The following is a 16863-nucleotide window of genomic DNA, read 5'->3' on the forward strand; positions in this document are numbered from 1 at the left end:
CGCAACTTGGACAGGTTAATGCACAGCTAGCACATGCTAATAATAGGGTGCGTTTTGGAATTCAGACATTAGGGAGACTTAGGAATAGACTTTTCCAACAGATAGCTGCTCTTAGAATTCAGGTACAATGGTTTCGAATTAGACAATTGAACCCTCCTCCACCTCTTTTAAACAATCCACTAGAGACAATATGGCTACCACTGCGATAGGATTGCCGATTTTTGAGGGTAAAGCTACTGATGATATTGATACATTTGTTAGGCTTTATATGGGTTATCTTGATACTATTAATCTTAACCCATATGCTGCTGGAGGGCCACCAGAGTTTTGGAAAAGAGCTATGGGTATACTTAAAAGCTGCATGGCCGGTGAAGCAGCTGAATGGTTTGATCGAGAAATTACAGGAAAAAATTGGGAACTTTCTGGTATCACTTCAGCTGGTGGAGCTAATTTAGCTGCTTTTGTAGCATTAGTGATACCAGAAGGTGTAGGAGGACCGAATGTAGGTACCTATGTAAATGGGTCTGAAGCACAAATCTATTCAAGAGATCCAGTTAATGCATTAGTAACTATTAGAGCAGCATTTATTCCTACTCATGATTTAATGGGTGGAGATGAAGCTTGGAAAAGAGCTGGTGCTCGTCCCACGGCAGATAGAGCTGCTCCGGCTACTGCAGATGCTGGTGTTGCTGTTAATAATAATCATCCTATAGTTTTTCCAGGTATTAAACCTAATCAGGCGCTTTATTGGCTTAGAACACAATTTCCAACTGTTTTAGATGAAAAGAAACGTATCCGTTTTAACAGTCTTTACCAGGAAAATGAGCCAGTTGATGCATTTTATAGAACTGTAAAGAGGGCTGGAAAATTACTAAGACTAACTGATGATCTTATTATCGACCAGTTCTTTAGAGGTCTTTCGGCTGATAATATTTTTGAAGCAGAAAGGTTTCACAATCTTAATCCTGATGACTTGGTTAAACATCTGAGAAATTTAGAACGGAGAAGGGCTGAAATGCGCTTGGGGTTACAAGATAGAAATCGGCGACTTCGAGCAGATTACAGTGATGTAACTCAACCTCCATTAGGAAAACAGGAACCTGTCGTACTGACATCAAAGTCATCTGGGGTTACTCAAGAACAATTACAAGAGTTGCTTAAGGCTCAGGCTGAAGAACTTACCAAGAATTTTCAGGTGCAATTTAAACAATTACAGGCTCGGCCAGTTTGTAATCCACCAGTCTATAGACAGCAGATTAAACCTTTTCGACAAAAACCATAGAGACGTGTTATTCAGGATCATCAGGATCCTGATTGGGATGATGGTTATGTAGAACCTGATGTTGGTGATGACCCTGATGCTCCTGAGTGGACTTTGGATGATCATCAACATGCTATTGATCTTATTATGGGATATAAACGTGGGACGTCTAAAATACTTACAAATCAACTTCAGAAGGCTAAAGATAGACGTGATGATCTGGATTTGGCCCGAGCAATGAGAAACCTCGATCTTAACGATGATGCTATGGACATTGATACTGTGAGTTTTGGTTAAAGATGGTCATCAGTCCTAAAAGACCACGATCTCGCGGTCCTACACCTTAAAAAGACGGACCGGTCCGTCTTGATGTAGTACCGTGGTCTTTCGGTCCTGTAACACGTACAATAAGACCGACGGTCTTTTTAAGGACTGCAGTCTTTTTAAGACCGATCAGTCTTTTTTCCTTTTTCTGCAAATAAAAAATTTTCTATTACTTTACTAGGAACAGTCTTCCTTTATAAATGAACACTAATTGTATAAATTTATAGGAACCATTCCAGACGTATATTATAAGCAAATAACATGTATAAAGACGGATTTACTATACTTTATTAACGTTAATTTTCTTTTTTTCCTTGGAGACAGGGAGACAGTCTTTTCTAAAAGTTTCAATATGCATGTAATAACTTTTATATAAAGACCGATACAAAGACCAGGCCAGTCTCAGGACCGGTCCTACTGCGCCAAGAAAAAATGAAAGACCGCGGTCCGGTCCTACAAGTCCTGGGACCGACCGGTCCAGAACCGAGTAGGACCTGTAGGACCGATGACCATCTTTAGTTTTGGTGAAAAGGTAGAATTGAGAGAAAAAGATGGTGATGTCTATATGGTTCGTGTTAGGTCAAAAAAAAAGTAGGTTCGAGTATCTCAAAACTTCTTAAGTCGTCTCCAAATAAGACAGCAGTTAGCTCTTCTAGTGTACCCTTGAAAGGCAAAGCAACTTCTGTTAAGATTCCTGTAAAAGTTACTGGTAGTAAGTCTACACCTGCAAAAGCTGTTACTAAGAATGACTTATTAAGCCTGTTAAGGTCTGCAGACTTTAGGAAATTACTCTGTGAGATTCTTCAGGAGGAGATGATGTCTGCTAGAAAAGTCACAGAGATTTCAGATGACTTAGCTGAGGAGGAACAAGAAGAGGATATCAGGGAATACGATCCTATGGATATTGATATAGCTCGTTTGGAGAATACTAAAGATCTTTTAGCACTGGATGGAGAGGTTAATGGGATAGCAATTCAGTGTTTAGCAGACACTTGTGCTAATGCGTCTTTTATTCAGAGAGAAGCTGCTGAGGAATTAGGGTTGAATATCGACAAGAGTATTACATACAACATATCTGGTGCTCCAGGAACAGGTAGGACATTCGGCATGGTAAAGGGAGTGTCAATCAAACTTACCCCTGATTATGCTATCACTGAGGATCTTGCAGTTTTAGATGGATACAAGCATAGGGAAATTGGATTGAGCCGGACGTGTCTGAAACGTTACAATTATGATGTCCATGAATCACGTGAACATGTCGCCCTTACCTGTGATGGGAAGAATATTTTTATCCCGATAGTTCCTGATGTGAATAGAGAAGACAAAAAATAAGACCCTTTAATTCTTCTATTTTTTTTTATTTCCAAAATTTGCGAATTAAGTCAGGGATATCTTCCTTCAATTGGTCAGCAGGTTCCCAAGTGGCTTCTGTATCTGGGTATCGCTCCCACTTAACCAAATACTGGTCTTGACCTTTTCTAATGCGATGCCGAAGTATCTGCTCAGGTACAAATCTTTCAGGTTGTCCTCTTATCACAGAGTCAAGTGGAGGCTTTTCATTAATAGGAACTACTTGCAATTCCTTTCGGGTATATGCACATTTGGATACACCTAATCGACCATGTGGTCCATTAAGGAGATATGTAGGAGGCTGTTCAGGTGAGAGTATCATTTTTTTGATTACACGAATGTTTGGGTTCCATCTTATGTCTCCTGTACAGAATTTTCCGTGAAGTTTGTTACCAAGTACAGAAATAGGTTCATCTAACTTGACTCTGACACGTGTTCCTTCAGAGAGGAGGTCTGTCTTTTTTGACACTTTGGGTGACCCTGTCGGAATGTCTGGGGGATTTCTCTGCTAGAGTTCATTTACTTTACTCACTATATTATGGAAATCTTCTGACCATTCCACGGATGTCACCCCAGTTTTCAACTCCTGTGCTACCATTCGTTTAAGAAGGGGTTCTTGGATGGCTTGGATAGCTCTTTCAGCATAAGATTGCTGTTTATGCCTTCCTGGTTCGCCGAACCTCATCATTACCCCTAGGCTGTTCAGGAAAAAATCACGTACCTGGTCGTTAGTGAATTCTGATCCGGAGTCCGTCTCCAGTCGGTGTGTTGGAGGCTTGATACGATTTCTTTTGTAGATTTTGACAAACCCGTTTAGAACTCTATTTGCAGTCTTATCCTTTAGGGGTTCTGCATCGACTCTCTTTCCTGCAACTTCCACCACTACGAGAAAATAGTGGAATCCTTTGGGGTCAACTGGCATCTCTGCAAGATCTGCCTGATGTGTTGCATTTGGTTTCCATACAATTACCTTTGGGCGTTCTGTTGACTTTTCCTTTAGGGGCTTTTTGTATAGGTTGTAATGCTCTTCACCTTTTAAAATTCGTACTGGTACTCTGGATAGACTGTAGTACTTGTAGTAATTCTCTAATTGTGACATATTACGACAAATTAAAGGAAAGATTTCAGACTTCAAATCTCAAGATGTCACGATTTTACTGTCTAAAGTGCAAGAAGGAAACTGAGACTGCTAGTGAAATACAAGATATGACTACAAATGGGCGTTATCGGCTGCATGGTGACTGCACAATTTGTGGTATGCATAAGAATACTTTTACTGGAATAGACTGGGTGATCAAGAAGAAGACTAAGGAGAAAAAGAAAGAAACCGCTGCTAAGAGACAGCAGACAGCTTACAATCGGCAATGCAAAAAACTTGGACAGAAAATCATAGATTCTGATGACGCGTGTAAACAGTGTATTGATAAATGCCTTAAAGAGGCAAAAAAGAGGAAGACGGATTAGTACTACCTTCTAAAAGTATTCTTTATCATCTGAATCATCTTGGTATACCCATTGTTCAATTACTTATTTTTTCTGATGGGGGCGGGACGGGGTTGGTCTATAGACCTTCTAGGGGTTTACCTGTTAATCTACCTGGTTTGCTATCTCATTAGCTTATACAGATGATCAGACGGAATCCTGTACATGTGGAAGATGTTCTGGATGTGAAGGATCTGGGGGGGTAAAATCAAAACTTTTTTCTGGGGGAATCCCTCTCCCGATATTTTTAAAATATCCTCCACATCCTCCACATCCTCCACACTCTTCTGATTCCCTCTTATTTTCCTCTCTTTTCCCTTATTTTATCTTTTTTTGTTATATATTTTTGTGGAGGATCTATGTGGAGGATTGTGGAGGATATATGGGGGATTCCTGAGCCCCGTAGGGGTCGCTATAGGTCTTGCGACGGGTCGTAGACCCGGAGGTGAGTGGTGCTTGCACCTCCCACATCCAGCCCGACGACGTACAAATCTTTATAATTTTTTTTTTAATTTTATTAATGAACGGTTACTAATAACTGTTCTTTTCTTTTTTTATAGGTTCGGGTGGACTTCCAAAGAACGGAAAAAGGAGAACCTTTAAGATTCGTAAGTAATATACTTACGAATCTTTTTTTTAATATTATGGAACAGTTACTAACTGTTCCTTTGATTTTTTTTTTATAGGTTCGGGTGGATTTCCGTCTTTCCAAGGAACGGAAAAAACTAAAGATTCAGTATGAATCTTTATTTTTTTATTTTTGTTTATTATTACGAACGGTTTCTAACCATTTTTTTCTTTTTTTTTTAGGTCAGTGTCTTCCGAAGAATGGAAAAAACCAAGATTCGTAAATACGAATCTTGGTTTTATTTTTATTTTTTTTTATAATATTAACGAACGGTTACTGATAACTGTTCTTATTTTATTTTTTTAGCTCAGTAGGCTTCTGAAGAATAACGGAAAACTAAGATTCGTAAGTAAGTATGAATCTTGGTTCTTTTTTTTATTTTTTATTTTTATTTTTTATTACTACGAACGGTTTACTAATAACTGTTCTTTTCTTTTTGTAGGTTTTGGAATCTTTAGAAAAGTGGAACCAAGATTCGTAAGTACGAATCTTGGTTTATTTTTTATTTTTTTTAATATTATTATAAACGGTTATTAATAACCGCTCTTTTTTTTTCTTTTTATAGGTTTGGTGTCTCAAGTGGATTCCGATAAACAGAAAAAACCAAAGATTCGTAAGTAGAATCTTGGGTTTTTTTGCTTTTTTTTAATATTATGGAATAGTTCTAACCGTTCTTTTCTTTTTTTTATAGTTTTGGTGGGTTTCCAAAAGATCAAGATTCATAAGTATATACGAATACATGAATTATGTGATTGTGGAATTGTAGATTAGCAATACTTATTTGTAATATGCATTTATAAATAAAATTGTGATTTTATTGCGAATATCAAATAAAATGAGTTGTGGCTGAATATTAGTAAATAAATTTAGTACAAATTTGCAATATAAATTAAGTAATATTCAGAAAACTATTCACCAAAATTTGCTATCTGAAATTGTTCTGAATGTTAACTGAATTTTGGCCAAAATTTCAAGCTGAACTTTAGGCGAGTGGCAGCGAATTGCAGCTAAAAAATCTGCTAAAGTTTGACCAGCATTAGACCATAAATCAGCTTAAAATCGGCTGGCTGAATTTTGGCCGATTTGGACTATTTTGACCAGTGGCAAAAATTATCCAATGGATTTAAAGAACTTATAAGTCAATACCTGAAATTTGGGCAAAACGAGTTTAAAATATGATGAGAAATGATAATACTTCTGACGAGAAGAAGTATTTAGGTATAATTTCTCATGATATAAGAATTCCTAATGATTGATATGTAGACTATTTTGGTCAAAGAATTCTAATTAGAGATGTACCTGTACATCATCAAAATGATCCTAGATTGCGTGGTTTGTATTATTATTATATTTTACATGACTGGGCAGAAAAGAAGAAAGACCAGTTATATGTTCGACTAACTACTAGGCCTACATTAAATTTAAAATCTTGTATTAATTCTTCTGTACCCTTATCAAGAATAGAAAATTTTGATCTTGCGCAAGAAGATTTTGAAAATAATAACAAGACAGAAATTACATATAAATTTCCTAAAATTGGTAGAAAATATACAAATAAATGTGAAAATAAAGAAGTTAATGTTAATGTAAATAATCAAAGCAGAAAAAAATCCAAAAATCATAGAGCTATTTTAGAAAATACAATTCAAAAGTGGATAGAGTAACAAGAAATTAAGTAAATAGAATTTGACAAAAGAAGAAAAGAAAAGAAAAAAGAGATCAGAGGGAAAATTCAGAATTGTTTACAATGAAACATCAATCAGATATAATGTTATTTGATTTATTAAATAATATTATAGAATGTTTGAATTCTTCTCAAGGAAATTCAAATAATCAATCAGAAAAAAATTTACAAGGTATTTATTATTAATTCCGATGGTAATATTAAGTTTATTTTTATGTTGCGTTCAAATTCAAATGTTTGTGTTATGTTCAAATCTGATTTTTGTGTCATATTTAAATTTTTGTCACATTTAAATTTTGATTTTTGTATCACGTATAAATTCTAATTTTTATTTTACAATCAAAATTTGATTTTTTATATTAAATTCAATTCTAATTTTAATTCAATTTATAGATAATTTACCTTAATTTTCTTCAAATTTTATGTATTTGCAAAGAAATTTATAAACATCTTTACTATCTTTTGCACAATTGAATGATTCTGAATATAAAAGTGATAAAATGATAATTCACTTAATAATAAATAATAATGTAATTCTTTTAATTGTTTTATGAAATAAATTGGAAAATATATATTTGTAACAATTTTTTTAATTCATTGATTTATTACTTAATTTGTGATCCGCCTCAGAACCAGTGAAAGGTACTAATATATATCGGGGAACTATTATAGAGATTAATATTTCTTAAATAATTTTTTCGTGCAAATTTATCAAATTTTTTTTAAATAAAAATGTTTGAAATGTTTAAAAAAATATAATTAAATTTTAATATAATCTTTGTAACTGTTGTATTTTTGGGCAAATTCAACATTTATGCATTATTAAGGGTTAGGGCTGGAATCTGACATTGCTAAAGAAAAAATTTTTTAATTAATGGTGCTATGACAAAAATATTGTTATATTTAAATTTTTGTAATTTTAAGCCATCATTTGATTAAAATCTTCAAATAATTTTAGCTCAATTCCAATTTCAAATTTAGTTATAATTTGTTATATTTGTAAATGTGTGATTTCTCACCATCTAGTGATCTTATAAGGATGAATTATAGCTCTTTGGAATCCTCTCATTATGATGAATTGAATGGTGGTAATTTCATATCTCTATCATCGATATATAACTGGTTAATAATATGTTAATATTAAATAATTGCACATAATTGTTGTGTTATATATTGATTATAGAGATATAGAATTACCACCATTCAATTCATCATAATGAGAGGATTCCAAAGAGCTATAATTCATCCTTATAGGATCACTAGATGGTGAGAAATCACATATTTACAAATATAACAAATTATAACTAAATTTGAAATTGGAATTGAACTAAAATTATTTGAAGATTTTTAATCCAAAAGTAATGTAAATGATGGCTTAAATTACAAAAATTTAAATATAATAATATTTTTGTCATAGCACCATTAATTAAAAAATTTTTCTTTAGCAACGTCAGATTCCAGCTCCTAACCCTTAAAAATGCATAGATGTTGAATTTGCCCAAAGATACAACAGTTACAAAGACTATATTAAAATTTAATTATATTTTTTAAACATTTCAAACATTTTTATTTAAAAAAATTTTGATAAATTTACACAAAAAAATTATTTAAGAAATAATTGATTTACTATAGTAGTTCCCCGATATGTATTAGTACCTTTCACTAGTTCTGAGACGGATCACGAATTAATTATTATTTGTATTTAAATATCTTCTCTGATGATTATTCTATAATAAATCACATATTGCATTTCTTATAGTATTACCTTCTAATGTTTTATTAACATTTGTTTCACTATTTACATCAGTTTCTGTATCATAATATTGTTCTTCTGGTAGTAAAAAATTACGTCTTTATTTACAAATATTATGAAGTATATAACAAGTAGTTATAATATCATGTGGTATTATTTCAAATGAAATTTCTAAACTGTAAAGAAAACATCTTCACCTACTCTTTAATAACCCAAAAGCTTGTTCTACTTTGATTCTTATTTGTAAATGTTTACAATTAAAATATGTTTGTTTTTGAATTAATTCTCTACCTACTGTATATCTTTATAAGAAACTATTAACCAATCATTAAGATGCATCAATTGTGGTAATTTTATATTTTTAGAATTAATGGATAAAAAGATATTTCAATTTGAAAAATTTAGCTACTATTTGTTATAATTTGTCAATCATTTACTTTTAAAAAATCATTAATTAAATTGATAAAAATATTGGTTTATGTAATAAAATATTTTAAGATATTTAAAAGTATCTTTAATTAAAAAATAAAATTGCAGGCAAATTTAGCTGCAAAACAGTTTAAGGGATAAGTATTGTATTGAAAAAAATGGTATTTAAATAAATAAAATAGATTTTAAAAAACAAAAATATATAAAGTTTTTATAATATATAAAGAAAATTTATGTTAATATAAATATAAAAAATTATTATTTATTATAGTGGCTATCACCTATAAATCGCTAATATTGTGTGACTTCAAATTTTTATAAATTGTAAATTAAATAGTAAAAAGAAAAAATTAAACTGATAAAATGATAGAGCAATATGTACTGAACATTTCTATCAGATTATTTTATAGAATTTAATAAGAATTTTAATTAATATTATACGTTAAAGTTGGATAATTTTAATAAGTAGCAATAATAAAAACATAAAATTTTGGACTAGTTTTCATGTAATTTTTATGGATTTTACAAAATTCCATGGAAATCTACAAAAATTCCATGTAATATGGCAAAAAAAATTATGCCGCTCATGTGGCAATTATTATATTTTAACAAAGTACTTTAAAAAATAAGTTACACAATATAAATAAATAAAATTTCAAATTTCGAACTATTGTTATTTATAGGTGACAGCCACCATAGTAATTATGATACCCTTAAAAAATATGATATGATTACTGACTAATATATTTAAAGAATAAATCATTCCTTATCTGATAATATTTACATAAGGCTATTTGGTTAGAAAGAAAAATATATAGACAGATTGTCTATTGAATTTATTTTTTAGTTTCACACCATTCCATATTTGATTATATTTACATATGGCAAAGTTTATTTGAAAGAAAAATATATAGATTTCTTTTAGTAGTTTTAACGAATTATAGATATTTTAGTCGTTTCATCATTCTATATTTGATAATATGTACATACAGCTTTTTTAATAAAGAAAGAATCATACATGCACGTTATTTATAACGTGTAGTGATTAAAAATTTTTTTAGTTAAAATTATACAGGAGTATTTAAGAGATGATATAGATATACAAGAATTAAAAAGTAAAATTAATGGGCTTGGTATGTGGGAAATTGGATGCTCATATAATTTTACATTTTTAATAAAGAATCAAGTCAGTTGTCAGTTAATAGAATTTAATAGAATTTTTAAGGTGCTTTAAAATAACTGAAGAAAAATTGTTATATAAAGTGCTAAAGCAAATAACTGGGAGAGTTTTATTAGAATTCAAAGTGCTTATTTGGGAACCAAGGAACGAGTTACAAATAAAGGAAGAAATGCGGTGCGGTATTAGCGGTAAAGATAAAAAAGCTAAGTCACATAGTAAACACAGGACCCCGAGCAATATATATATAGGTAACAAGAAAGGTTAAAATTTTTATAATAGCTCTATGCAAGGTTTTTATTAAGATAAATAAGCAAACTCAACATGTGACTTCACAAATTGCCCAAAAATAAGCAATCTAACCATATGACTTTATAATATTATATTTTACAAAAATTATTTGATCAAATTTTCTCGCATTTATGATTTACAATTTCACTTTTTTCAATAGTAATATCATCTTAGCTAAAATATCCGTCTTAGTAATTCCTATTAACTTTTGCATATTAGCATAATACTATCGCTTATATAGTTAAATGTTATACAATGCATTATTAAATAATACTAAATTTACTCAATAAATAAGCAATTATAATATATGACTTTTCAAAAATTCTGTGAAAATAAGCAAATGAAAAATATGACATTGGCAAAAAATATCATTAATTTTACGCAAATCGAACCTCTAACTGTGGCGGCTAAAATAGCATGTGACTAAGCAAACGATATTGTTACCTATACATATATTGCTCGGGGTCCTGTAAACACACTGAAGTGGATGTCAAAGATGTTGACTGTAATATGTTACACAGGTTGAAAAGTGAAAAATCAGGCACCAATCGGTCACCAATCAGGTAGCTGATTGGTGACTGATTGGTGACTGATTGGCATTTTCGCTAAATACCATCACCAATCAGGCAGTTTGCTAACTTTTGATCCAGTAATCAGAAAAGGATGAAATATAGCTCATTGGAATCGTCTCAACAAGACGAATCTAATGGTAGTAAAATCGCATTTATAGGATTAATACTTAATGAGAAATTAAGTAAAATATAAAAATAAAATGTATCATTTATATTTTATTTAATTTTTTATTAACTATTAATCTTAAAGATGCGATTTTACTACCATTAGATTCATCTTGTTGAGACGATTCCAATGAGCTATATTTCATTCTTTCTGATCACTGGATCAAAAGTTAGCAAACTGCCTGATTGGTGACGGTATTTGGCGAAAATGCCAATCAGTCACCAATCGGTCACCAATCAGATACCTGATTGGTGACCGATTAGTGACTGATTGATACCTGATTTTTCACTTTTTGACCTGTATTAGAAAGTAATTGGAATAAATGGAATGATTTGGCATTCCATCGTGGTGGTTATTGGGCAAATTTTTAGGTAGATCATAACAGTCACCTTTGAATTTGAGGTCGCATTATGGTTTTTAACAATGATGTGATCGTTTAGGTGACAGGTCGACTTGTTCTTTATGAAAAGTAGTCTTGTTTTATAATGCTCAATTCTTATATGTATTTGTTTATCTTATATTTGTAAGTTTATATATGTAAGTAAACGTGATTATAATAAGACATAATTGCATCTATAATAAAGTTCTAAAAAAAAATATATATATATATATTTAAAGAATAAATTATTCACAAGATACTTGATCATTTTACTTATTTTAAATAAATTTTTAGTTAAATTCTTAAAATGCATATTAATAATAATAAAAACCTGTATATAGAATTAATATAAAAATTTTTGATTTTACTAAACCTATATACTGTATGTATAGCTCAGAATCCTGTTATACTTACTGGATAGCAAATTTTATATTTATTTATCCATTCCTAGGAAATTTTGCAGTAAAAATTAACTATTGATTATACTATAATAAATGGATTTGAAAATTTGAGTAATTCAAAAAGATTTGCATTTTCTAAATGAGAAACCTTTTCTTAATTTATTTGTAATTTCAATATTATTTTTCAAGTGTAATAGTAATAGTAAAGCTTTTTAAAATTTACATTTTTTTAAAATCTTTTAAAATAAAAAAAAAACCATTTAGAATTTAATAATAAAATATACTATATTTATACTCATGATATACTATAAATACTTTACTATTGTGTATAAACCTGGCTAATTGTATAAGTTAATATTAATCTAATATCTGAACTCAGATTTATTACTAATTCAGAAAAAAGCAGTGATGCAACTAATGATATTTCCTTCATATTCGTATACGTCTAAGAACAAATCAGATAATTTTTTGCGATTGATTTATGAAAATTTTTTCCATATTTATTAGAACGCTAAAATAAGAATGAAAAATCTGAAAAAGACAAACAAAAAAGGGCAAGCAATAAGAAAGGATAAGCAACAAATGGAAGAGAATGTATTTTATAGTAAAACGTGTGTTACCAGAAGTATCAAATTTGCTGCCAAACAACCAAGTAAAGAAGACCTTCAACTATTGGATAGTGAGAAATTTTCTTATTTTTTAGCAACGATATTAGCAAGAGACAGAGAAGTGGTAGCAGTAAACATGACTATTACACCAATCAAGTGCAAAGTTTACATCGCTAAGAATGGTCCTTGGTCTCAAAAAGATAAGGATTTTATTAAAAAGATTGAAAAAACGTTGATAAAAATATCTAAAGACGCTCCTATATCTAATCAGATTTATGAAAGAGATGATATAAAGGAATTATATTTGGCTACAATGAAGCACTGTTCTCATAAGCTTGGCCATAGATTGAACAAACTTAGGACTGATATAACAAATGGGATGAGCGAAATGTACATCAAGTCTTTCTTGGAATATGCTCAAAATGAAGGTATTTCTATAGATGATATATTTGATGATAAGAAACGACCATCTATGTCTAGTTTTTGTAATGAGTATTATCAAGTCACAAAAAATGATCCTAATGCTCCGAAAGTATTTTTAAGACATATCAAAAAGGTGGGATCCTATATCTCGCATTTAACGGAAATCATAGATTGCGCATGTAAAGGCAAGTACAAGGATCTATTTTCTTCTATTGAAACGAATTTATTGGATTTTTGTGAAGAAATGCAACCGATATCTTCATGGAAGACTATTGTCATGAAATATATTTCTGATGAAAAGTATGAAGATTTCAAGAACACATGTTTGGAAATTCGTGAAATAAAGTCAAGACTGGAAGATATATATGGTGGCATAAATAAGCAATTAGAAAGTAATAATTTTAATCACACATATTTGCACGCGGAGTTGAACGTATTGACCAAATTAATGGATATTGATAAAGGAAGTCAAGGAAGAAAATTTATAGCAGTCTCCAAGAAATGCTGTTATTTATGTAGATTATATATCAAATTTATACAATCAAAAGGACATAAATTTGTCATTTTTGGATCACATAATAAGTTATACCATAAATGGCAACTTCCAATTCCTTTCAGGAAAGATTTCATTCCACATGCTTCATTTTATCTCGATGAAATCATAGAAAATGAAATAAATCACCTTACTAGTTTACGTGCTACATCTGATAGTGATCCGGAAAGTGAGAATCGAGATTATAAAAAGATTAGATTTGTTCGTAAGATGGAACTTAGTGAAGAGGATCTCTAAATGTTAAATATAGGTAAAAAGTATAGCTGCGTCAATAAAATTATAAAAATTAGCATAATAACGTATTCATTTAAAAGTTATATAGGTAAAAAGTATAGCTGTGTCAATAAAATTATAAAAATTAGCATAATAACGTCATTTAAAAGTTATATAGGTAAAAAGTATAGTAACGTATTCATTTAAAAGTTATCTAGGTAAAAAGTATAGCTGTGTCAATAAAATTATAAATTTAGCATAATAACGTATTCATTTAAAAGTTTCGTTGTTTGAATGACCAGTAAAATTTCATACAAGAATGTGAATTATTCAATGTTATGTTGCGAATGTAAAAGACTTGCTTTATTAATACAGAAATAAAAAATGAAGAAATTTCTATGTAATGTCTATACAATTATTTTTCAAACAAGACAAGACTATTTTATTTATCTTCTATTTTTACCCGCTTCAATGATTTCTGCGATTTGATCTGGCGATCAAACACCCACATGATTTGCCCGAACAAGTTCTGGAGTTTTTCAAGCATAAGACTTTTATTGAACACACTCTCGTTATTCGTTAATGGGAAAAGTAAATGGTGTTCGAGAACTCAATAATACGTCGACATTCCCATTATCATTATCATTGCATTCACCAGTAGTGACTAACTTAATTATGACCCAATCGACCCCTGTCGAAACAATACCATACATTTTCTTTTTATCACGCTGAGACGAAGCTTGTAACTGAATTGCATTCTGACCAACACCTTGGTTAATACTTAATATTCTCTCTTTTAGCCTGGGTAACAACGATAATCGTATCTCCAAGTATCTCCAATCTTGATAACCCAATCCACTGGCCCTTTTCCATGGCTTGCGGATAACTCATATTCTGGACATACCTTCACTTCACCACCATAGCAAGAAGCAACGCCATGAAGAATGGATGAAATAAATTCGCGTCTTGTTGCTTCGTTTGCACTAGTGATGTGAATACAGGTCTTATACTTTGTAGCTATATCTTCCAAAACATGTCCAGAAACGTCCACGATGAAAATGGTTGTTGTGCTGTATAAACGCCAAGGTTGCTCTCGTTAGAATCTGTTGCGTAAAACTCACGAAAAAAAACATAATACTTACATGTGTCCACCATAATTGGGAGGTCCGTCTTGAATCCTTGAGTCCAGATTACGCTTACGCCATACGTTGCTGTGCAGTGAACTTCTTTCGTCTCAACAGGACGCTGTACGATTATATGTATGTGTTTGTCGGCTGGCTGGGAGGAAAAGTGTTTGCTAATTTTCGAAAGTGGAGGAAGTTCCACACCATCAAGTTCGTCCTTGATATTAACGTTAATTTTTGTGTTGATAATTTATCGTTTCCTTCTTCGAGGGAAATGTCGACCTTCCCATATCTTGAGATCTTTTGCTTTAACATGATCCCAATTTTTTCCTTGATAGCTTTTATAGGGATATTTGGCTCGGATAAAAAATAGTGTGTTACGTTCCGGAGTGAGATAAAAATTACTTCTGGGAAAGGGCTAATCATTTTCTCATGTACATCGATAAAATAATAATACTTTATTTATGAAATAAAAAAAACGTTGCCGGAGCAACTGATACACAAAATTGCAAATATTATAAAATATTATTTCGCATTACTAGTCATAATAATTATATCCTCTTTACAAGAACATGGTGAATGTCCATGGTGATATTCTCATTGAAAAATTCCGAAATAAAGCTCCCTCCTTCTCACATAGCAACGTATTTTACAGGCACAGAACGAAATGCGCCAAGATAAAATGGAACATTTCTGAATGGGTGTGGTAACTGTTGCTGAATCTGAGCATGAGGATTTCTGACCATATTTCCAGGGAAATTGTAATCGTTAGATTAACATTATTATGTAGGATTCCAATGAAGCAACCAGTGGGGATGGTCATATTTCATTTTCCTGGCCCATAATGAGAAAAACTTGTCCCATGTATACATAACTTCTGGTATATACATACCTTGTTTTTGCGCGAGAAAGTTGGCTGAACTTCTATATACTCCTACACACTTTATATCTTGCCGGGAAAAAAGATAAGGAGGTATGAGACGTAATTAGTATTGTTGTCTGATGCTAAGAGCTCTATGGCCGAAGGCGCTAAAGGAAAAGCACATGCAAATGGATTCTTCATACCTTTTCACATGTAGATCTACCCTGCAAGAGATATAGTTGGCTTTACGCCTGGCGATCTCAAAATTGCGAGTCCCTCAGCCTTTCATAACATATGCTTTTGCCGTCATTATTTGCTTATAGGGTAGGTCCTGTGTTGCGTATAGACATTCTTTCACATTTTTCTCATGTTTGGGAAAAAAATAGAGTTTGTATATTTTCTTTTCGTTTTATGCGAAAATTAATATGTCACACAAAACCTGACTGATGATCCAAGTTTTTTTTTAAAATTTTTATAATAAATAATAGATATAATTATAAGATTAAATAATTTAATTAGATATTAAATTACTATTTTTTTTTTATTAATATACTTAAAAAGAGCAGTAATCTTTATTTAAAGAGGAATTTACATAAAATTACATCTTATTCAAAATAAATTTAACCTTATCCACCAGCAGATATACTTTAGAAGTTTAGATAATTACATAATTTTTTTAATATTATATTAAATTTACTTATTCATAAATTTTTCTCATCATAATAAAATTATCAATTTTTAAGCTTATATAATATTTGCAAAATTTAATATTTTTCAATTTAACTTGATAAATTAATATATTTTATCAAAATTATCAGTTAAACTTAGAAATTGCATTATTTAAAGTTTAAAGTTTTAAGACCTTTGATAGAATTCCAAGAAATAATGCATAAAATAAGCTAAAATAATCATGAAAATCTTTCCTTTTTTAGATAAATTTTGATAACATTGGTAAAAAATATATTACTTTATTTAGTAATTGGCTGATATTATTATAATTTTGACTCTAAAAAAATGTGTAAAGCTAATAGTAAATTTTGCCAATTTCCTATAACCTATTTATATATTGTTCAGAGTAAAGCTGCCGCTTGAAACTATTTCCGAATTCCAAAACTAATTTCGGGCCCAGAAATTTTTCTGAAACTTTTCTGAAATGCTGAAATTATTCCAAAATTCTGATTGG

At 30.8% G+C, this 16863-nt stretch overlaps 4 protein-coding genes across 4 annotated transcripts; 2 read left to right on the plus strand and 2 right to left on the minus strand.

Moving 5' to 3' along the window:
* Positions 1 to 6220: 6220 nt before the first annotated feature.
* OCT59_023377 (uncharacterized protein) lies at positions 6221 to 6709 on the plus strand (the record flags this gene model as incomplete). The annotated part of the gene is made up of 2 exons (XM_066134642.1): positions 6221 to 6255; positions 6337 to 6709. 2 exons carry the CDS (start codon positions 6221 to 6223, stop codon positions 6707 to 6709), a joined length of 408 nt encoding a protein of 135 aa, XP_065990743.1.
* Positions 6710 to 12419: 5710 nt separating this feature from the next.
* OCT59_023378 (uncharacterized protein) lies at positions 12420 to 13954 on the plus strand (the record flags this gene model as incomplete). The annotated part of the gene is made up of 1 exon (XM_025316291.2): positions 12420 to 13954. The coding sequence occupies one exon, from the start codon at positions 12420 to 12422 to the stop codon at positions 13716 to 13718; it is 1299 nt and encodes a 432-aa protein (XP_025180932.1). The 3' UTR covers positions 13719 to 13954.
* Positions 13955 to 14490: 536 nt separating this feature from the next.
* Positions 14491 to 15133, minus strand: OCT59_023379 (uncharacterized protein; the record flags this gene model as incomplete). The annotated part of the gene is made up of 3 exons (XM_066134643.1): positions 14491 to 14764; positions 14837 to 14889; positions 15023 to 15133. 3 exons carry the CDS (start codon positions 15131 to 15133, stop codon positions 14491 to 14493), a joined length of 438 nt encoding a protein of 145 aa, XP_065990744.1.
* Positions 15134 to 15450: 317 nt separating this feature from the next.
* Positions 15451 to 15881, minus strand: OCT59_023380 (uncharacterized protein; the record flags this gene model as incomplete). The annotated part of the gene is made up of 3 exons (XM_066134644.1): positions 15451 to 15556; positions 15711 to 15742; positions 15801 to 15881. 3 exons carry the CDS (start codon positions 15879 to 15881, stop codon positions 15451 to 15453), a joined length of 219 nt encoding a protein of 72 aa, XP_065990745.1.
* Positions 15882 to 16863: the final 982 nt, after the last annotated feature.

The sequence above is a fragment of the Rhizophagus irregularis genome, chromosome 4, assembly GCF_026210795.1.
Source record: "Rhizophagus irregularis chromosome 4, complete sequence".
NCBI classification, from domain to species: Eukaryota; Fungi; Glomeromycota; class Glomeromycetes; order Glomerales; family Glomeraceae; genus Rhizophagus; species Rhizophagus irregularis.